This window comes from Pseudorca crassidens, chromosome 2 (genome assembly GCF_039906515.1).
Source record: "Pseudorca crassidens isolate mPseCra1 chromosome 2, mPseCra1.hap1, whole genome shotgun sequence".
Taxonomy (NCBI): Eukaryota; Metazoa; Chordata; class Mammalia; order Artiodactyla; family Delphinidae; genus Pseudorca; species Pseudorca crassidens.
The window spans coordinates 102,550,176-102,564,962 of record NC_090297.1 but is presented as its reverse complement, the minus strand read 5'-3'; the positions used below and the strand labels follow the sequence as shown (position 1 = coordinate 102,564,962).

The 14,787-nt window shown below is 46.0% G+C and overlaps 1 protein-coding gene across 1 annotated transcript; it reads right to left on the bottom strand.

Moving 5' to 3' along the window:
* Nucleotides 1-968: 968 nt before the first annotated feature.
* CD2 (CD2 molecule) lies at nucleotides 969-12,041 on the bottom strand. Its single transcript, XM_067713423.1, has 5 exons — nucleotides 11,953-12,041; nucleotides 11,509-11,814; nucleotides 7,233-7,466; nucleotides 2,424-2,546; nucleotides 969-1,346 (listed from the first exon to the last, which is right to left on the bottom strand). The coding sequence occupies exons 1-5, from the start codon at nucleotides 12,011-12,013 to the stop codon at nucleotides 1,048-1,050; spliced, it is 1,023 nt and encodes a 340-aa protein (XP_067569524.1). The 5' UTR covers nucleotides 12,014-12,041; the 3' UTR covers nucleotides 969-1,047.
* Between the last annotated feature and the right edge of the window lie 2,746 nt (nucleotides 12,042-14,787).

Below are 14,787 nucleotides of genomic sequence, written 5' to 3'. Positions count from 1 at the left end.
CAAAGCAGGTGCCTTCTCACCACCTATTGTTTTAGAACCTTAACTGTAAACTGTTTTTTTTTTTCTCCCACTTCCCTCAAAGTACAGCTAGCATGACTGCTAGCTGGGGGTGGGGCCTGAACTTTTAATAATGGTCCCTTAAGACTTGGGATTTGCTTCAACCAAGTTGTCTCTTAGCCTGCCCTTCTACATGTTGTCTGCTAGGCTCATGGCACCTTCAGTATTCATGGATTCCCCTCTTTTCAAGGATGGTTCTACAGATCGTGGTGACCATGTCTGAAGAGTCAAGGAAGTGAAACCCAAAATGAGGTTATGTTTTCTGGTGTCTCTTGTTGAAGTGTGTGCACAGAGATTTCAATTCATTGCATAAATCTACCAATAGGCTGTGGGTCCAGCTTTGCAGCTGAGACCTGGGGAGTGGATTCTGGTTGTTCTGGTGGGGATTAAGGTGGCCCAGTTGAAGTGGGATGGCCAAATTTGGTCCTGCCGTCACACCCCACCCACTAGCCTCTTTCTCATTCAGCAGCTCGATGCTGGGCTCCTTTCTACAGCGAGTAGATGCTGGGGTCAAATTCAAGGCATTTGTTTCACTTGTACTCGCGATATGGTGAGCAAGTGTCCACCTAAGAAAACCAAGGGTCTCTCAAGCAGGAAGCTGCTTGTAGCGAGACATGGCCACAGCGACTGCTTGACATCTGACACCGGCACGTGCTCTGAGAGGGAGGGTACGAGAGCTCTAGGATTCTGCGCTCCATCACCCATCATCCTAATGTGTGCACTTTTATTGTTTTTCCCTTCCTGCTGAGGTGGAGATCTGTGAGGAGGCCAGAGACTCCAGACGTCAGACCACATGGCTGAGTTGGAAGGTACAGACATGGCTGTGGCTCCTGGGCTGGGGAGGAGATCATGGTCTGCTTGTAGAGCACACTTGATGGAAGTGTAGGCATGCACACCTGGAGTGGAGAAATTCCACAGTGCCTTTTATGGGAAAGGACGGTTTTTAATCTCTTTTAATTAGAGGAAGAGGACAGCTGCGTCAGGAGACAGTTACGAGTTTTCTTCGACCTCACAGGGAGGTTTCGTTTGAACTCGAGGCTTGGGGAGGGGAGGGCCTTTTTGCAGGTGAACTTGTTTGCCCAGGGTAGGAGGAGCCCTCTTCTTCTGCTGGTGCTGGACACGGGGGCCAGGAGGCCTGGGACGATGAGCGGGTGCTTGGGGACGATGACCAGGTATTGGAGGCGTTTGGGACATGGCTGGATTTTGAGGAGTTGAGCCTGGAATTTGGTGGGGCTTCCAGCCCCTTTCCTCAGGGGTCAGTCTCTTCCCTCTTATCTCCATCTCTTCATCTGCAACAATAAAAACCTCGGAAGAGTTTTTCTTGGCAAGATACAATCAAGATCAATATAACTATTTATTGAGTGCCCCTCCTGTGTACAAGATGTCATGCTAGCTGCTCTGGGGGATATGATGAGGAAGCAGAAGCCACCTCTACCCTCTAGAGATTCCAGGCCTTGGGTGGGTAGGGGAGACAGAAATGCCCAACAGAAAAATAGAGGGAGAGCCCAGGGCTTTAGAGACCAGTGGGGGATGGTTTTGTGCCTGGGTCTCCAGGGAGCAGAGAGGGCACTCAGACCCCAGCCCTGCCTCTGAGTCATCCCAGGGATCATGCCCTAGAGCACCTCAGGGTTACAGCCCTTGTAATAGGATCTGAGTAGTCAGACAGGACATTAGTCACTCCCTGCCTTTGGATGGGTCTCTCAGTTAGATCTGCCTTCCCCCCAGTTCTGCTGTCATTCACCCACACTGCTTCGAGTGACCTGGACGCTCCTTGAGCCAGCTCCTCGCTTATGAGCATAACTTTTTCATTCTAGGTGAGTTGTCAGACTGGCCTGATTCAAGGAAGAAACACTCACAGCCCTAACTCCTCCCCTTGGAACAGTGAATTGGAAAGGGGATATAAACATCCAGTTTTAGAACAAGTGTGTTCCTGTGAGTCCCTGATGTCCTGAAATTTTACCTGTATTCCTAGGAGCTTGGTCTTGAACCCACCTTGGCCACACCCTCAGGAGAAGACAAGGTGTTTCTTCACAGAAATTGTGTTTCGAAGCTTATCTTTCTACCCACATAGATATATGTGGCTCATTCAACATATGTCCACACAGCTTTGTACCCAGTCAGCCTCAGGTGGTGGATTCCAATGAGGCCAGCCTGGATGGAGCTTCTCAAAGCTCCCACATTGTTATCACTGAGAATTTGTTTTTCAAAACTCAAGCTAACCACAAAATGGAACAAACTGTAACTGCCGGTTACAGCCCTGACATTCTGAAACTACCCATCTCCATTATTTTCTTTCCAGACTCTAAGTGCCAGACCCATGAGTTGTTTCCACGAGCCTGTGGTGGGACAGAAGAGAGGGAGCTTACCATTTCTCCTACTCCTCTGTTTTTTCCTCTTGCTAATGTAGAAAACGAGTAGTGCCACGAAGACAAGGAAGACGGTGCCTCCTACACAAATGCCGATGATGAGATAGATATCCAGACCTTTCTCTGCAAGAGGAACAGACGTGGGATGGATGGGAGCGTCCTGGGAAGAGGGGCCATTTCGTTGCTCTGGCCGAGGACTCGAGGACTCCTGCCTCCTCTCTTTCAGATAAAAGAGCTTGGTGGGACTTTTCAACCTCAGGGAAGCCAAGCTCATGGAGGCTGTGAACTGGGTCAATACCTGAGCGGGTGCAGGGTCCAGGATAAGCCCTCTCAGAACGTCCCTTGGAGAACTGCTCTCCTGAACCACAAATGCCTGATTCTTCACGTACCAAGCACTGTCCCCTATCAAGGAGAATGTCACAGAAGTTTAGATCTGAGAAAGAGTTTAGAGAAAATCTAGGGTAATCTCTAGTTTCACAGAAAAGGCCCAGAGAGGGAGGATGAGTTGCCTGAGGCCACACAGTATCCATTCCTGAGTGGTTCCTTTAAGCAGCCCCTCGTCTCCATGTTTCTGCACTGTTTTTCTAGCTTCATCTCCGGCTGCCCTCCCACATCATGATTTTTTCTCACCCTCTTGACCAGAAAGTTTCTAAAGACAGGATACATGTTTCACGTGTCCAACCCAGTTCTCTGACCTCAGAGGCAGCACCCCGTCCCAGATTTTCCCTGGCCTGTGAGAGAAACTCAGACACACAGAGAGTTAGCAGCAGCAGTGGACTTGATCTTCAGCTCACAGATCTTCAGCTGCTGTCATGCAATGAGGATAACAACGACCGTGTTAAGAGAAATGGGTTTGAGAGCAGGCTCTTCTAGGCAAGAGCTGTGTGACCTTTGGCAAGTTACTCCACCTCTCTGAGCCTGTTCCTGTCTTTAAAAAATGGAGAGAAGGAACTTATATCACAGGCGGCTGCTGGAAGTCAACCAGATAATGGATGTGAAAGTGCTTTGTAAACTGTAAAACTACACACAAAGATCAGGGTCTGCTCTGACTACAGTTCCGTGCACCGGTGCTTCTGGGAGCTATTTCCCGGGAGGGATGCTGGGCCATCTGCCCTTTAGTGAGTCAACAGCAGTCACAGAGGCAGCAGCTGGGGCCAGGGTTCGGGGGACTCGTACATCTGGAGAACAAATGGAGTTCTGCCCAACATCACAAGGAAACCCTTCTCTAGCCAAACATTCCTGGGAAGATACTGCTGTTCATGAAGCCCAGGATGGGCCCCAGGAGCAAGTCAGAGGCTCAGAAACGAAACGAAACAGGTTTCCAGACTGCGGTGGGTTGTTAATCCTTGCTTTCTTTCCTAAGTCTCCCTCTGACCCACTCTTTGCCTGCCAGTTACACAGCCTCTCTATGCTCTGCGGATGAAGCGGCTTCCATTGGAAAAGCAGGCATAATCATAACCTGCTGTGAAACTGGACCGGGAAAGTTAGGGGGGTCCTTTAGGCTCTGCCTGCTTGGAGGAAGGGCCAGGGCTATTGGAGTCCACCTTGGGCTGAGCCAAGGACTTCCCAGGGTCTGACCTGGGTGCGGGGGGGCATGGGCCTAGGACCAGTTGGGGAGCAGGGACTAAACCATGCAGCCACTAGCTTGTCTTCTCAGAGTCCTCAGGCAGGGCAAGCACGCCCCTATCTGGGCACACTTGGGAATGTTGGAGCACCTTACACAGTCTGTTCACAGATTCGTCCAGCACAGCCTCTGGGGGCTTTCTGCGGGGAATGCTCCAGTGTGTCTCAGAGGCAGCTGTGGCTCTGTCATTGAAAGCTATGTCCTCACAGTCACTAAATCCAGACACACTCCTTCCTGCACTCCCTCTTGGAGATAATGTGCCCACGAGTTTATGTGGTGGAGTCCTTCTTGTGTGTCCAAACCTGCTCCTTCCTCCTACTATTTCGGTTTTAAGTACATGCTCATCTTTTCTGAGCCAAGTGGTTAATCTTGTCATTGCTCCACTCTGCCTTGGCCTTTTAGGATGAAACATCCAGGTCCATTTTAGGGTTTTCAAGAGCAGCCCTGTCCTCCCCAGTCTCCCCCTAGGTATTCCTCCCATCTCTCTAGTGGCCCCTTCCCAGACTGGCTCCCACTCTGTACCACAGAGTAAGGGACAGGAATGCTCCAGTCTTCCAACCTCATCTTCCCCCAAAGCCCTTCTTCCCTCGCTCCATCCCTCATGCACACACATTTTTATACTGGTGGGATCTAGTTAAAATAAGCGTGGAGTAGGGCTGCCAGATAAAACACCGGATGCCCAGTTAAATTTGAAATAAACAACGAATAGTTTTTAGTATAAGTATGTCCCACGCAACACTTGGAACACATTTATACTGTCTCTTTTTATTTGCTAAATCTGGCAGCTCTAATCAAGAGCCTCCTAAAAGGGGATTAAGAGCTTGTGAAGTCGAGGAGGGGCGACTTCACTCACTGTGCCTTAGTGATGGGGGGCACGGAGGGACGGCTGGTGGGCAGACATAGACCTCACAGGAGGTGAAGGGACGCTGGTCTGAGCGTGTGACTGGCAGACTCTAGCATGGTCCCCGCTGAGCCCTGCCTCCTGGTATTCCCGCTGGTGTGAGACCCTTTCTGATTAAATGTGGGCTGGACTTACTGACAGGCTCCTAATGAATAGAATACCGCAGCAGTGATGCACCATCTATCACTCCTGAGATCAAGTACAAAAAGTCCACGGCTTGGGCTTCCCTGGTGGCGCAGTGGTTGTGAGTCTGCCTGCCGATGCAGGGGACACGGGTTCGTGCCCCGGTCCGGGAAGATCCCACGTGCCGCGGAGCGGCTGGGCCCGTGAGCCATGGCCGCTGGGCCTGCGCGTCCGGAGCGTGTGCTCTGCAGCGGGAGAGGCCACAACAGTGAGAAGCCCGCGTACCGCAAAAAAAAAAAAAAAAGGTTGCTCTGGGGGAAGTAGCTGCCATATTGTAAGGCAGCCCAATGCCGCCCCCGTGAGTGAACTTGGACATGGATGCTCCCCCAGTAGTGCTTGCACCTGACTGACATGACTGCAGCCCCTGCCTGTGTCTTTTTTTTTTTTGCGGTACGCGGGCCTCTCACTGTTGTGGCCTCTCCCGTTGCGGAGCACAGGCTCCGGATGCGCAGGCTCAGCGGCCATGGCTCACGGGCCCAGCCGCTCCGCGGCACGTGGGATCCTCGAGGACGGGGGCACGAACCCGTGTCCCCTGCATTGGCAGGCAGACGCTCAACCACTGCACCACCAGGAAAGGCCCCTGCCTGTGTCTTGATTACAGCTTCATGAAAGACTCTGAGCCAGAAACATCCAGTTAAGTCACTCCCAGATTCATGTCCCACAGAAACTGTGAGATAATAACTGCTTGTGTTTTAAGCCACTAAATGTGGGGTTGTTTGTTATGCAGCAACTGATAACTAATTCAAAATGTATATTAAAATGTCTCACTTCTGATTTCACACCAGCTCAGGGCTGCTTCCTAGGGTCACTGACCAGCCATACTCACTATAGAAACTCAGGGCCTCTGGCCAAATAACTATCTTTTGTGCTCAGTTTCCTGTCGGGGGGTTGACTAGACAGCAGTGGAGACATAATCCCAGAGTAGCAGATGAGTAGACTCTTGGGGATCACAGGGCTCATCTTCTTTGTGGACCAGGAGGCTGAAGCCCGGAAAGGGGAAGGAACTCTGTCCAGGTCGTCCCTATATATTTGGACAGACCCAAACTAGAAGCCAAGACTCCTGGCTCCCAGAGCAGGCCACCTTTCAAAAATTACTTCTAGGGCTTCCCTGGTGGTGCAATGGTTGAGAGTCCGCCTGCCGATGCAGGGGACACGTGTTCGTGCCCCAGTCCGGGAAGATCCCACGTGCCGCGGAGCAACTGGGCCCACGCACCACAACTACTGAGCCTGTGCTGTAGAGCCCACGAGCCACAACTGCTGAAGCCCTCGCACCTAGAACCCAGGTTCCACAACAAGAGAAGCCACCGCAGTGAGAAGCCCACGCACCACAACAAAGAGTAGCCCCTGCTCGCCGCAACTAGAGAAAGCCCACACACAGCAGCGAAGACCCAACACAGCCAAAAATAAATAAATTTATTAAAAAAAATTACTTCTAGGGGTCACATGAGGCTGGTGGTCCAGGGAAGAGCTTAGACTCTTGAAGTTTCAGAACTTTCTGGTGCTGGGCTGTCTGCTCTGAGGCAGTGAGAGCATTGCCCACCTGTGTTCATGGTCCTCCCTGGCCTCGAGCTCTTCTTCCCCCCAAGCCTCTAACTCCCAGGGTTTCTACAGCCCTTCTGCACCTGCCCCTGATAGGAGGTGCCAGCCATCTCCCCTCCAGAAAGGAATCTTTTTTGCTCCCTTCTCCATTATTGCCCTAGGAGCCACAATCATGGTCACTGACTAGCTGAGGGATCGTGGGCCAGTCAGCTTGCCTCTCTGGGAAGTGGCGGTCTGTGTGAGATCACCGTCACAGCTCCTTTTATCTCTTCAACTCGGCAATTCTTCCTCCTAGCAGAGAATCTTTTTCATTGCCTGAGGTTATACCATGCTCTCTGAGAAGATTCCCAAGATGGGCAACCATAGAGCACTACCTCCTCTCTCCTCTAGGACTTCCCTTGAAGATTTCCGGGGAAAAGGGGATATGTTTTCAGTCCTCACCCTGAGCCGAGCATGCCTCCTAGCCCAAGCACCCAGGCCCTGGAGCGGTCCTCTGCTGTGGGACTCAAAGGCCGTGTTTGTGAAGTGAACTTGGGGTGTCTGACCAGTGCCCACCACGCACCTGAACAGCTGATGGTCACCGTGCTCGTTTGGGCACCGACATTGTTACTCGCCACGCAGTTGAATGATTCAGTCCGTTTGCTCTTCAACTTGTATGTGATGACCTTCTGATGACTTTCTTTGATACGGGTCTCATTTATAAACAGTTTTAATTGAGGGTCACTTCCTTTTGCTACCTCGCAGATCAGGGTTCTGTTGGTACAACTCCAGGAAATTACAGGTTTTGAGACCATCTCTGAAAAGGAAAGAAAGATTCAATTCATATTAGGCCATTTACTGATTGTAAAAGACATACCTATTTATAGAGGGGAAATTGAGTTAGTTTGGGACCAGAAAAAATTTCAAAGATCCCTAGCAATTTTCAAAAACCATTTCTATTTCATTTTATTTATACAGCACATTCACAACAAATTTATTTCTGATATTTACAGATATATCAGTAAAAGATACATCATATCACAGGCTTATGTGCTGTTTTAGACCTTAAAATGTTTTCACATATAGGATATCCTTTCATCCCAACAGAGAGGCACATGTTTTTCTTCTTGTTTACAGATGAAGCACCCAAGGCTCTGAGAGGTTAAATGGACAGTCCAAGGGCACCCACTAATAAATGGCAAATCAGGAGAGGAGCTCACCCTTCCAAATCCAAGTTCAGTAGTACGGGTAAGAGGTTTACCACACCCTGCTCCCCATATGCTCAGGAGCCTGTGAGGGATAGCGGGGTGGGGGCAATGCTTTAAGAGCAGCTGGGAACTTGTCCCTGGAGGACTGGTACATGTGTAGCCTGGGGCCTTGGTCACAAATGAAGCAGCAGGTCCTGGGAGCAGGGGGTCAGGTGTGCAGTTCAAGTTCTGGAGGGAGAGAACGCCTTCAGCGTCCCAGAGCTGCTGGACCTCACCACTGGACCTCACTGGACCTCATCCACAAGAGAAGGATAAGAAAGACATTCCCCACCTATCACAGCAGGGATGACATGTGACAAAGCCCTGGCACACTGACAGGTACTGACAATATTGGTGGTAGTTGTTGTAATCGTAATCATACACGCCCTGCCTCTCCTTTTCTGACATGATAACATTCGAAGGCTGCGTCATGAAAGAAAAAGCCCTGGCCTTGGTGTCAGTTGGGCCGGGTCCAAATCCTACTCCACCACTTGCGAGCCATGTGACCAACTTCTGCCCTTTTTCTCATCCTTCCCTCTCTTTCCTCAGACTTGCCACTTTCCTCTCTCAGCATCCTTCCATTCTTTATGCAGATGGATAGCTTTTTTTTTTTTCTGATTTCCTCCCTCCCAGACAATAATATCTTCCCCATGAACTTTCTCACCAAATTTCATTTCCGTCCCAAAATATAGGCAGGCAGAAATTAAGGGTTTTCTTTTTCCCATCCCGGGATTCGGTGTGACCCAGAATGAAGAGGATGGAAAAACATCACCATATACAAGAAGACAGGGTCAGTGCATACCCTAGGGGTTGAGTCAAGGAGTTTGCTTGTGTTTTCAAAATGGAAATACTCTTTTTTTATTTATAACAGTAAATCACATCACTGCAAAAATTGATAAAATACCAAAAAAGTTTCAAGAAGATTAAAAACCACTTGCAATTCTACTACCCAGAGTCAATAATTATTAATGTTTCGCTGCATCCCTTTAACAAATGTTTTCTATGCCATGCATACCACATATAAATAGTGTTCTAGAAACTAAAACTGGATCATAGATTTTTTTAGTCTGCTTGTTTTCCTTTAATGATCTATTATGAAATTCTTTTAGGAACACCAATAAATATACACTTTCATCATCTTCTTAAATGATCTATTCTTGATTTAATTAATAAGTTCCTAACTGCTGGGGACTTTAAGATCCTTTCCAGTATTTCACTGATATGAACCACCCAGAGATGAGGAGCCACTCGAAGTCATATCTTTACATACATCCTCTCTGTAAGATACTTTCCTACAAGAGGCATGGTTGGATCCTGTGGGGCACGTCTCACAGATGAGGCTCTTTGATTCCAGGTTGCTAGGACAAACTCCTTCTCCACTAATATCTGCTTTTGAGGGGCCTTCCACTGGTTCCTCAGCTGGCAGCAGCAGCCCCCTCCTTAAGGAGCTGTGGGTACCAAGGTTGGAGACTGAGAAGCATGGAGGAACTAAGAGATGGGGAGAGCACGAGCACTGAGGAGTCAAGTATAGTGTTCCAGGTGCCCAAGGCACCTATGTTTAGTTGTCTCCCTGAAGCCTTGTCCCACGGAATAGCCGATAGTTATTATTATGAAAATCAGACTCAGAGCAGACAGAGAATTTGTCCAGGGTCATGTGGCAGGAAATGGTGCCTGGACCCACAAATTGACACGCTGTGTGACATTCACACACATACACACACACACACACACACAAACACAATGAGATGGCTGCTGTGTCATGGAAAGATCTGTGTCTTTTGGCAAAGGAGTGAAGGTTTATTTTTGAGGTCATGAAAGCATTCTAAAATTGATTGTGGTCATGGTTGTACAACTCTGTAAATATACTACAAGCCATGGAATCATGGCTGAATTTTATAGTATGTGAATTATACCACAATAAAGCTGTTTGGGGGTTGGGTGGGGGAATGTCACCATTCTTGCTAAAACTAGCCTTGGGTTTGGATCCTGACTTTGCTCCTGTCAAGCCACTTCCGTTTCCTTATAGATAGCAAGGGGATAATAACAGCTACCTCTCAGGATTGGTGGGAACCTTAAATAAGATCCTGTAGCAAAGCACGTGACATCTCACTGGTAACCATTACTACCACTGCAGTACCAAAGGAAACATGAATGTGAAGCTCAAGTTCAAAACAGGACACTCAAGCCCATGCTGGCGGAGTCACGACATCTGTGGTTCCCAGAGCCCACAAGCAGAAGTCCCTTCTGGCTGCATTCTGTCTCGCCCCATTTCTGGAATGTACTCTCCGTCCTGGTGCAGGTCCAGGTATGGAAAGTTGTCATTTGCAGAGGAGCTGACAATGTCTGTGACTATTGGAGGGGGGCTGCTACCAGTTCCGAGCGCTCAAGAACAGGGCTGGATGGTGACTCTAGGTAGGAGGAGGGGGCCCGTCCTATGGCAGCGTTTCCTGTGCAAAGCACGGAAAGGCTTATTTGCTCACTGAATCTCTGGCTGTGCTCACGCTGGGGTTCCTGTCTTCCTCTCCAAGCTAAGTACAGCTTCCTCTTCTCACTTTTATCCACACCCAGCCAAGTGACCCCTGGACTTATGACTTCATTTTCACTTCCATTCTATTGTACTTTCTCTTCCCTGTCTCCCAAACTCAAGCCACTTTGCTCATCCTTTCTCCACACATGACCCCCGACGTCATCGTTCTTTAGGCATTTTATAGGCATCCTTTAGTCTAGGCCACTAGTTATCAGCTTTGGCTGCTCATTAAAATCACCTGGGGAGTTTAGCACCTACGATGCCCAGGCCCTGCACCAAGAAACGCTGATTAAATTGGTCTGGGATGGGACTCAGCACTGGTAACTTTAATAGCACCTCAGCTGATTCCAATGTGAAACCTGAATTGAGTGTCACCGACCAGCCCTTCCCTACTTCACTTGGAGTAAAGCAGCAGCTTCCTAGCTAGGCTTCAAGCTTCCATCTTCAATAGCTACTACTACCCTCCCAGTACACGCAGAGACATACAAAGCCACACCTTGTGTATTTTCTACAGATATCAGCAACAATCATCTTCCACCTTTGATCATGCCGATGTTGAGCTGATTAGAAACAAGGGCTGTTCATCCTTAAGTTCATCATTTCCAGCCCTTTTCTGCCTTACAATTACTCCTTCAGGACATCCTGGCTTGAAATTGTCTCTCTGGATGGAAGACCCACTGCCCTCCAGTCAGCCTCCCCTTCCCTCCAGTCAGCCTCCCCTTCCCAGTCTCGTACCTAGCTTGCCCTTCAGCATCCACCTGGAACGGCCACCTTTTTCTTCTGCCCACCTGTTCCCCTCTTCGTGATTAACGCAGGATCTTAATCCAGATCCTTCACTCAACCCTGCATCCCCGCAGCCTCTGAAGAGAGAGTTTGAGGTATGTAGACTTGAGGGTCTATTAGCTGTGGATTCCATCTCTCTCACAGGACTGGAGTCTGCACCGAGGTAGGAGGGATGCATTCGATTTCCTTTAAGGCTCCCCCAAGGCCAAGGTCAGGGCTGGGGACATTTCATAAATGCTATTCCTCCACTTGCTAAATAGCGCCCATACTGAGATGGAGGAATTTAGGGGACAGAGACTTACCTTGAACCTTCAAATCAAATGCTTTCTCCAATATGTTTTTTCCATTCAAATCATATACAGATACTGTGTAGACGTCGCTATCATTTCTCTTCAGAGCTTTAATTTTCAGAGTTCCATTTTTTAACATCACATACGTGTCCGTTATCTGGTAAGGTGGCTTGTCTTGTTTTAATTGTGCAATCTTGATTTTGTTTTTGTCCCATCGTGTATCTGCTACCCCATCATTCATTTGAAAACCAGGAATGTCCAGGTTGATGTCATGATCCAGGCAACCCCAGATGACTTCAGTATCTTCAGAGACCTCACCTACAAAAAGCAAGAAAGTTACTGAGGTAGCTCACTGCCGAGGAAAGCTGGGCTGTGACCTCTCTGACTCTTGCACTCACTTCAGGGTTGCCAAAGAAGCTTCTAATGGTGACAGTGGAGACCCACGCACCAACTTACCTTTGGTGGAAACAGTGAAAATCAGAAGGAAGCTGGTTAAGATTTTACATGTGAGGCTCATCTTTGGCGTTAGTTTCCTTCTTGTGATTCTGAGCTCTTCTTTAAAAAGGAACTGAAATAACACCAGTGGAATCCACTCCCTGAGAGCTTAACCACGTGGCTCTCCTTTTTGCTTCTTTACAGTGACATAGAAAACAGACACACACACATGCGTGCGCGCACACACATACAAAACCTGGCTGATGTGCTCCTTTGCCAAAGCAGGTGTATTTATGAGTGTGTGTCTTCTTATAACATTTTAATCCTCACAACAACCTTGAGTGGGTTTTATTATTCCCGTCGAAGAGAAAAGGAACTAAGAGGCTAAATAAATCACACAGGATCCCCCTTTAGTTAACAAGGAGCCAAATTCAACCATACGGCCCATCTTCTATCTGTTCTGCTGTAATGTCCCTAACAGGACCACATAGAAATATAGGTAAATGTTTGTAAGCGAATAGCTAGCAGAATACAATCATTTATTCCATGATTACAAATACTGGAAAATGTATACATACTAAACAATTACGAAAGTGGATTTTTTCTCTTTCTCAAAAGGCATTTTAAATGTTCTAAGACTGTTTATGTGATTAAAAAGAAACAAATACAAATTGAGTCTCAGCTGTGAATGCTTGAAATCCCCAAATCTTATGTTTAGCATACATTTTATAGCTATATTGAAATTCACAGATAGGTAAATAAAAAATTGTTCCAAAACAAACAAAAATGCATTGAGACTATGAAATGCTATTAAACAATCAGAACAAATCATCCAAGAAACATTTAAGATGGTTAACACTGTAGATGGTTAAGGAAAGGAAGAGATAAGGAGAAAAAAGAGAAGTGCTAGAGGACAGGAGAAAGACAGAGGAGAGAAACGTGTGAGACAGGGAGAGAAACAGAGATGCACTGATGGACACAACCAGAAAAAGAGGCACAGAGAGACCCAGCTATAGAGAGAGGAGCACCCAGTTACAGATTTCCAATGTAAAGTTCTAGCCTTATGATTCTTTAGGATAGAGTGAGCAAAAATCTTAAAAATTGTGCTTGTTTTCTGTTTCAACTTTAGGTGCAACTGTGGATGTCCTGTCTCAGAAAGTTGCCCAGGAAATGAAAGTAAGTCGAAACAATGAATCTCAACCACTGGGCAAAAGGAAGCCTGAATAGGATATTTACCTCACAATTGTGTGGCAAATCCCTAATTCACATCATCCACAAAAATAGAACGCAGTTGGATTACATTTTTAAATGTTAAAAGTATAACACAGTGCTACAGAAAAACAGTATGGAAGGATATTTTCATGCCTTTGAGTATGGAAGGCCTACCTACATATACTATAGGTTCCAAAAGTATTAATAAAGAAAAGATGGACACAGCTATGTAAAAATGTAATACTGAAGTATAGGCAAAGAGATGATGAACAAAATGAAAAGAATGACAGAAAAATTTGCCATATATATGAAAAATTATTAATATCCAAAGTATATAAATTATTCCTATCAATCAAAAAGACAAATGAAATTCAGTTTTTAAAATGAGCAAAGGATATAAATGAGCAGTTTATAGAAGAAAAACTTTATAGAAAAAAGTGTCAATAAATGTATGAGAAGCCATCTAATGTTACATATATATATATTATAGCCATAAAACACCATTTTCACAATCAGATTGACAAAGTTAGAAAAGATAGTGATTTACATTATTGGCACGAATGTAGGGAGAAACAGGCACCTTCATAGAATATTAGAGAGAGTATATAAAGCCATACCTCCCATGGGGTGGAATTTGGAAAATTTCATTAAACTTTAAAATATATGTATTTTTTACCTAGTAATTTTAACGTGAGAAATCTATCCTTCACAAATACTTGCATAAACGTGCAAAAATCCTGTTCAAGGATGTTTGTTATAGTGTTTTTTTGTAATAAAAATTTTCAAACAACTAAAATTATGGTATATTCACACTATGAAATATTGAATAACAGTTAAAATAGAATGAAGTAGCCCTAAAAGTAAGAATATATTATATCATTATTATATTATATTATATTATATCACATGTAATAGTGTATGCATAGGAAAAAGTCTGTAAGGACTCATGCCAAACCTTTAACAGTGTTTCCCCTCTCAGGACTAAAATTTGGAAGCGGAAGAAAGGAAACTTTTACTTTTTACTTTATCAACTTCTGTGAAGTGAGAAATTTTGATAATGAATACATTAATTTTGTAATAAAAAGTTTTTTTGATAGAGGGTGCTTAAGACACATGTTTTCTCAAAAGTATGTGCAGATCCTGAGAAGCAATTATCATCTAGCTTCCTTGCTTGTAAGTGGCTAACTCACTGGCCAGCTGCCAACGCCAGCCTCTGAAGGTCTGGTCCAGACGATGTGGTGACCGCCATGGTGTTACCTATTTCAGCTTTCCTGATAGTTTTCCTAGGCTCTCATGGAGCAAGTGGAGAGCAACTTTCTGTTCTTTTTAAAACGTTAATCCTGCTCCTCTCACATCTTTCTTAGTTCTGAATGACGAATGAGCTGGACTTCAAAGGGCAGAAACTGAGAAAGAAAGGGATCGATAAATCTATGTAAAATTTTAAAATTTTGTACATAAAAAGCCCTAAAAACCATTAAAAGACAAAGTACTAAAGGGGGCAAATTATTTGCAAGATATATAACAAAGTTTAATATCCTTAAAATTGAATTTTTTATGTAAATGTAGAAAGAAAGTGTAGAAAAAACACCTTGATATTAAATTTGGTTAAAGTTGTCAAAGGGACAATTCACAAAAAAAGAAATA